This window comes from Terrapene carolina, unplaced genomic scaffold, assembly GCF_002925995.2.
Source record: "Terrapene carolina triunguis isolate 2854851 unplaced genomic scaffold, T_m_triunguis-2.0 Scaffold96, whole genome shotgun sequence".
Taxonomy (NCBI): domain Eukaryota; kingdom Metazoa; phylum Chordata; order Testudines; family Emydidae; genus Terrapene; species Terrapene triunguis.
In genome coordinates this window covers 33,770,890-33,778,015 of record NW_020664447.1, presented here as the reverse complement: position 1 = coordinate 33,778,015, position 7,126 = coordinate 33,770,890, and the positions used below count along the sequence as shown (strand labels likewise).

Sequence of the window (7,126 nt, the reverse complement as noted above, 5' to 3'; positions counted from 1 at the left end):
TTTTTAGACTTCCCGCGAACGTGTGATTCGCAGGAAGCAGGGGAGGGGGAAGAGCATGGGGGCGGAGCGTTCAGGGGAGGGGAGGGAGGGAAGTGAGCTAGGGAAGGGGTGGACAGCTGCGGGGCCCGTTTAGGCACCGCTTTTCAAAAATGTGATGAGGGGAAGTGGCTGCTTCCCCTGCACCCCACTAGCTATGCTAGTTCTTACCTCTGGAGGAACCTTGCTACAAACTGAAGCTCTGAACAATGGACTGAATGACCCATCCAAGTTGCGGATTTACTCCAGAGACTTGACTTAAGCCAGCAGTTTATTCCATCACTGCTACAAGCCTGAGCCAAGAACTTTGCCATTACTGTATGTAATGGATTCCTTTAACCAATTTTAACTCTCACCTTTTTTTCTTTTTATAAATAAACCTTTAGATTTTAGTTAATAAGAATTGGCTGTAGCGTATATTTGGGTAAGATCTGAAACATTCATTAACCTGGAGGTAATGTGTCCAATCTTTTGGGATTGGTAGAACCTTTTATTTTATATAATGAAATAAGATTTACAGAAATTGTCATCATATTCGACATGGGTATCTGGACAGAGGCCTGAGGCTGGTTCACTTTAAGGGAACTGTGTTTGGACTTCTGAGTAACCAGTAAGGTAACAAAGAAGCTGTTTTATGCTGGCTTGGTAAATCTAAGTATTGGAATATCCCCCAGCTTTTGAGGGTTTGGCTGCCCCATTCTTTGCAGTTCACCCTAATTGGGTGACCACAGCTGGCTCCCCATTAGGACCCTGGTCACAGGTGGGATCATGCACGTATGTGATGACGAGCAGTGGCTACAGAACTTTCGGATGAGGAAAGCCACATTCATGGGACTGTGTGATGAGCTCGCCCCAGCCCTGTGGTGCAAGGACACGAGAATGAGAGCTGCCCTGTCATTGGAGAAGCGCATGGTGATTCCACTGTGGAAGCTGGCTACTACAGACAGGGCCGGCTTTAGGAAGTGCGGGGCCCGATTCGATGGGGCCCCGGCAGGGATGACTCACCCGGCAGCGCTCCAGGTCTTTCATGGCATTGAAGGACCCGCTCCCGAAGACCTGGTAGGGAACCGCCTGGTGAGTACACCCCCCCCTCCAACCCCACCCATGTCCTGCCCCCGATTGCCCCCCTCGGAAACCGCAACCCATCAACCCCCCCCCGCTCCTTGTCCCCTGACCACTCCTTCCCAAGTCCCCCCACCCTAACTGCCCCCCAGGACCTCACCCCCTACCCAATTCGCCCTGCTCCCTGTCCCCTGACTGCCCTGACCCCATCCACCACCACCCCGACAGACCCCCAGAACTCCCACGCCTACCCTTCCCCATCCCCTGACCGCCCCCCCAGAACCTCTGCCCGATCCAACCCCCCCCCACCCGCTCCCTGTCCCTGCCTTATCCAACCTCCCCCCCACCCCGGTCTCTTACCTTGCTGCTTACCCCCGCCGGAGCCAGGGCCGCTGCGCCGCCCGGGGCCGGGGCCGGAGCCGCCGCGCTGCCCGGCCAGAGTTGGGGCCAGGGCCAGGGCGGGGCCGGGCCGGAGGGAGCCGCCGGACCGGGGTCGCTCGGCCGGAGCCAGACTGGGCCGTGCCGCGCTGCGCCTCCCTGGAGCCCTCCTCGCGCCACCCGCCCCAGCTTACCTGCCGTTTCTTGTTTCCAGGCTTCCCGCGCAAATATCTGATTCGCGGGAAGCAGGGGAGGGGGAGGAGAAGGGGGCGGAGCGTTCAGGGGAGGAGAGTTGGGGGCGGGGCGGACAGCTGGCGCGGGGCCCGATTCAGTGGAATCGGTGGAATCGGCCTAAGGCCGACCCTGCCTACAGACTGCTACTGATCGTTGCTAACCAGTGCGGAGTGGGAAAGCCAACTGTTGGACTCATGTTGATGGAAGTGTGCAGGGCCATTAATCGCATCCCGCTCTGAAAGACTGTAACTCTGGGCAACATGCGTGACATTGTAGATGGCTTTGCACAAATGGGCTTCCCTAACTGTGGAGGGGTGATAGATGGGACGCATATTCCAATTCTGGCACCAGACCACCTAGCCACTGAGTACATGAATTGGAAGGGGTATTTCTCAATGGTTCTCCAGGCGCTTGTGGATCACTGTGGGCATTTCACAGACATTAACGCAGGCTGGTCTGGAAAGGTGCATGACGCACACATCTTTCAGAACACTGGCCTGTTCAGAAAGCTCCAAGCAGAGACTTTCTTCCCGGACCAGAAGATCACTGTAGGGGAAGTCGAAATGCCCATTGTGATCCTGGGAGACCCTGCCTACCCCTTAATGCCGTGGCTTATGAAGCCATACATGGGGCAACTTGACAGTAGCAAGGAGCAGTTCAACAATAGGCTGAGCAAGTGCAGAATGGCTGTTGAGTGTGCTTTTGGCCGTTTAAAGGCCCGCTGGTGGTGCCTATATGGGAGGCTGGACCAGGCCAATGACAATATTCCTATGCTTATAGCCACGTGCTGTCACTCCATAATATTTGTGAAGGGAAGGGTGAAAGCTTCACTCAGGGCTGGACCGCTGAGGCTCAGCGCCTGGAGGCTGAATTTGAACAGCCAGAGACCAGGGCTATTAGAGGGGCGCAGCGTGGGGCCATAAGGATCAGGGATGCCTTGAGGCAGCAATTTGAAGCTGAAAGCCACTAATGTTTGTTGCTATGCTCAGGAGTGCAGTGCTTGTAATGCTAGGAGGTGATTGTGATTGGTGCAGACAATGCACTATGAAGGTGTAAGAAAATTGCCTGTTGCTTTGCAGGGCTCTGTTTGCTTTCAATTAATGGAATAAAGATTGCTTTCAAACCAAAACAACCGGAGGAAAGAAATAAACAAAAAACCACATCAGCACTGAGGGGGGATGGGGGAAGGGAGGAGGTGGGGTCCCAGGACGATTAAAGATTTGTGTATGTCCAGGGATCATATCCAACCTGGTCCTTTGGAGTACAGTGCAGCGGGTACTGTACTTCAGCAGGGCTAAACTGCAGAGGGACGGATGTTGAGTGCAGTGGGTACTGGGAGTCTGCATTGCTGGACTGAGATGGGGCAGGAGTGGAATGCAGCGGATACAGGCTGGAGCCAGGTGGTTGATAAGAGTGTTTTGGCGGTGTCTGGGGGGCGCATGGGAAAGAGTTTTGTGACAGCAGCTACAGGGGAGGGTGGGTGGGCTCGGAGCTGCTCGGTTTGCAGTGCTAATAGCATCTGGAGAGTATCCGCTTAGCGCTCCATAACGTTTAAGAGCTGCTCCATGGCTTCGTTCTGGCGCGCTGTGTTCTCTGTTCGGTCCCTCTTCTCGCTGTCCCGCCACTCCTTCAATTCTTGTTTTTCGGCTGCGGAGTGTGTCATGATCTCACGCAGAAAGTCCTCTTTAGTTCTTCGTGGCTGCTTTCTAATTCCGCACAGCCGTTCAGCCTAGGGTGACCAGACAGCAAGTGTGAAAAATCGGGACGGGGGTGTGGGGGTAATAGGAGCCTATATAAGAAAAATACCCCAAAATTGGGACTGTCCCTATAAAATCGGGACATCTGGTCACCCTAGTTCAGCCAGCGATAACAAAGAGGGAGGCTGGGCTCCCAAGGTCATATCTGTGAAGCCAAAATGCAACATTTTACAAAAGCAGTATTGTTTTGCAACACTCAGACCACTGACTTAAAACACAGCCACTATTCACATACCTGTCACTAACTGGCTGACCCCAGGCAAGCACAAATGAGCCACAAGACCCCCAAAATGGTGAGTAACTGCAGGGGAAATCAGCGTTCCAGGGCCATACTATACACTGGGCACATGGCTCTTGGGGAGAGCCAACACTGTAGTGGGGGCTTTATAATCATTCCTGTCCCCACATTTTCCACAGGCTGTGTTCATTATGGATGATATCGCGCTGCTGAGGGTGAGCAGGGAATCAAGTGAAGGTCTTCTCCATGACTGCAGCTTCCACAACAGCCCTTATGCAGCTCGCCTGTGTGCAGCAATGTTTCCACCCCCTCCTCACAGTAGTGGCAGAGTGGTGCAAGAAAGTTACCGTTAATGGGGCAAGAAACAAAGCAGCTCTGCCAAAGAACCTGCGGCAGCGGATTGCCCAGTATTGAGGGAGTCGATCAACACCCTGTTCCGCTGCTCAGACTAGGCATGTGGTGGTACGGGCATCATAGAGACACAAGCCAGCTTTCTGCAACCCTTGTGCCCCCAACAACTCACTTCGTCGATTCCCAAAATCAAAGCCACTTACCAGGGGCCTCCTCTCCTGTTTGCACTTCACTAAGATCTGACAGCTGTGACTGGCTAGCCTCCTCTGGTGTAGAGAAGAGCTCCTGGCTGCATGCATTTCTGACCTCCGAGTCGTCCTCTGCCTCTGGGTCCCCCTCCACATCCTTGTCCAAGATTTCCTCCTCCTGGCTCGGTCCACTCTCAACTGGCAAGCGAGCCATTGAAGTATCTACAGTGGCCTTCGCAGTGAAGGTGAGGTTGCCACCGAGTATTGCGACGACCAGCTCTTTGTAGAATGAGCAGCTTGTGGGTGCAGCACCGGAGCGGTAGTTTGCCTCCCGCACCTTGTGGTAGACGTTCCGCAGCTCCTTCACTTTGACCCTGCACTGAAGTCACAGTCATAGCCCCTTTCTGTCATGCATCGTGAAATCTGTCTGAAGGTATCATAATTCCTATGACTGGAGCGCAGCTTGGACTGGACAGCCTCCTCTCCCCAAATGCTGATGAGGTCCAGCAGCTCGGCATTGCTCCAAGTGGGGGATCACATGGTGCATGGAGCAGGCATGGCCACCTGGAAAGATGCGCTGAGACCACTGCACAAGTCACCGAGCAAACACGAAGGGGACTTTCAAAATTCCCAAGGAATTTACGGGGTGAGGATGACGGTTGGTCACCTGAGGACAGGGCAGTAGAGTTCAAACCAGTGACTAGAGAGGCAAGAACAGGCATTGTGGGAAACCTCCCAGAGGCCAATCACAGTGCTGTAATCGACCAGGGTTTCTACACCAGCACTGCGGAGCTGTACCCCTGGTGCAGAAAGCTGTACGCCTCTCGTCAGGGTAGTTTTTTTACAGCGCTGCAACTGCGCAGTTTCTGCGCACTAAGTGGCTTGGCGGTGTCGGTGTGTACACCTCTGGAGTTACAATACAGAAAGCTGCTTTACTGTGCGGAAACCTGCCTGTGTAGACAAGGCCTTAGTAACATTATAAGGACCTAACCCCCTCTGTAGATGGCGCAGTCGGCAATCCAGCTGACGTAATTACTAGGAAGTGAATTAACTAATCTCACCCGTGAACTCTCTTCCCCGGGTTTAGAGCTTCTTCATTAAAGTGCTACCTCTATGCAGTGTTTTAAGTGTAGACATGCCCTCCATTAAGTATGTTTGTTTGTTTGGAAATGGTGTGTGTAAGCTAGCAAAGGGCCAATGATACAGCATCCAGAGAAGTATCCCTAGATGCAAGTTAGCTAGTTGGAGCGCATCATGCTTTAGATGCCGCTGTCTCTGTAATGGCAGGAAGGAAGGAATGATGGAGCCCAGGACTGTGGTAGCTCCGTGAGGAGACGTGGCCACTGGAATGGGGTGGTTGGGAGGAGTGGGGGACATGGGTGGCTGGTAGGGTGACCAGATGTCCCGATTTTATAGGGACAGTCCCGATTTTGGGGTCTTTTTCTTATATAGGCTCCTATTACCCCCCACCCCATCCCGATTTTTAACACTTGCTGTCTGGTCACCCTAGTGGCTGGGCAGGATCTAGTCACTACACAGCGCCCACCTGCCAGCAGTGCATGATGCCGCGTGGCTGTGTCTGTCATGGCTGGGTCTCACCAGTCCTGCCTTTCGGGGGAGAAGGGTGTTTGCAGCACGCGCATATTTCAGGGGGCGGTGGGACCGTGCGTGCGGGAGACTCGAGGCTGGCCAGGACAATGGGCCTGGCACGGGGACAGTCAGGAGGTGGCCGCTGGTAGTGGCAGATCACAGCGGGGCGGGCCGCTGAAAGTGGGGTCGGGGCCCGGCTGTTGGATTCGAGCGGCCCCGAAGGAGCCGGTGCCGGGGGAGAGGAGAGGGCTGCGCCCCCGAGAGGAGCCCAGCGGAGGGGCGGGGCTGGGGGGGGGCGGGCGAGTCTCTGCGTTAGTCTCCCATGTGGGAGCGCGGCTGGTTTCTACAGGGGGAGGGGGAGCTGCAGCCGCCACGGGGACGCTCCAGCAGGTTGCCGGCAGGTTCGCAGCCGGGCGCACGCGCGGCGCACACCCCCAGGCGGCCGCGCTGCCATTGGCCAGCCGGGGTGGGGCCCGGGGGTGCGTCCCGGGGCGGGGCTCCGCCCGCGTGGGGGGGCGGGGAGCCGGCTTCTGGCTCCGGCGCGGGTGGCCAGGGAGGTAGCGGCGATCGCGCGCGGGTTAAAAGGGGCAGCGCGGCGGCCGCGCGAGCAGCGAGCGGTTCTGCATCATGTCTCTGCGCAGCAGCTTCGCCCGGCTCCTGCGGAAGCAGGCGGGCTCCGCGCTGCAACTCCAGAAACCTGCCCACTCCGTGGCGCTCATCGGAGCCCCGTTCTCCAGGGGGCAGGTGAGCATCGCGGGGGGAGCAGGCGCCCCCTGCCCCCCGAAGGGTGGGGGTGAGTGTATCCCGCCCCCAGGCATCACAAAGGGATCGGCACCCCCGAGAGACGCTCTGCGGCCGCGGGAGGGGGAACCTGCCGCCCGGCCGGCAGCGATGGCGGGTCCCGGGTGTGGTGAGGGTCGTGCTCGGCTGGTCGCAGTAGCCGCATTGTCTCGCTGTCCCAGCGGGTTTCCCCGGGGTGGCCCAGGCTGCGGGGTACATTCTCGCCACGCTCCTGTGCCACCGGAGACACGCCGCAGCTCCCACGTGAAGCGCCCTCGGGGAGCGGACCCCGCGGCGCACTGATGGCCGGGCGGGAAGGAAAATACCCTCCCCAGGTCGATTCGCGGCTCCGTGTGACTTCTGCGGCTCAGTCCGTTTCTGGGAGCACCAATCCGCGCCCCGCAGTGGATCCTAACGGAGCCCCTTTGTCTTACAGAAGAGAAGAGGGGTGGACCACGGCCCCGCTGCCATAAGGAACGCGGGGCTGACGGAGCGGCTCTCCGGCTTGGGTA

The 7,126-nt window shown here is 56.9% G+C and overlaps 1 protein-coding gene and 1 long non-coding RNA gene across 2 annotated transcripts in view; both read left to right on the top strand.

Annotated features, from left to right (window-relative positions):
• The window catches only part of LOC113406431, a 12,246-nt gene extending 8,275 nt beyond the window's left edge, over window positions 1–3,971 (top strand). The window contains exon 4 of the long non-coding RNA XR_003369760.2: window positions 3,885–3,971. This is a non-coding gene — a long non-coding RNA (uncharacterized LOC113406431). The remainder of the gene's footprint in view (window positions 1–3,884) is intronic.
• A 2,490-nt stretch (window positions 3,972–6,461) lies between these two features.
• Window positions 6,462–7,126, top strand: part of ARG2 (arginase 2) — a 35,994-nt gene continuing 35,329 nt past the window's right edge. Inside the window, exons 1-2 of the mRNA XM_026651278.2 lie at window positions 6,462–6,578; window positions 7,051–7,123. Coding sequence (XP_026507063.1) covers window positions 6,462–6,578; window positions 7,051–7,123 — 190 coding nt within the window. The remainder of the gene's footprint in view (window positions 6,579–7,050; window positions 7,124–7,126) is intronic.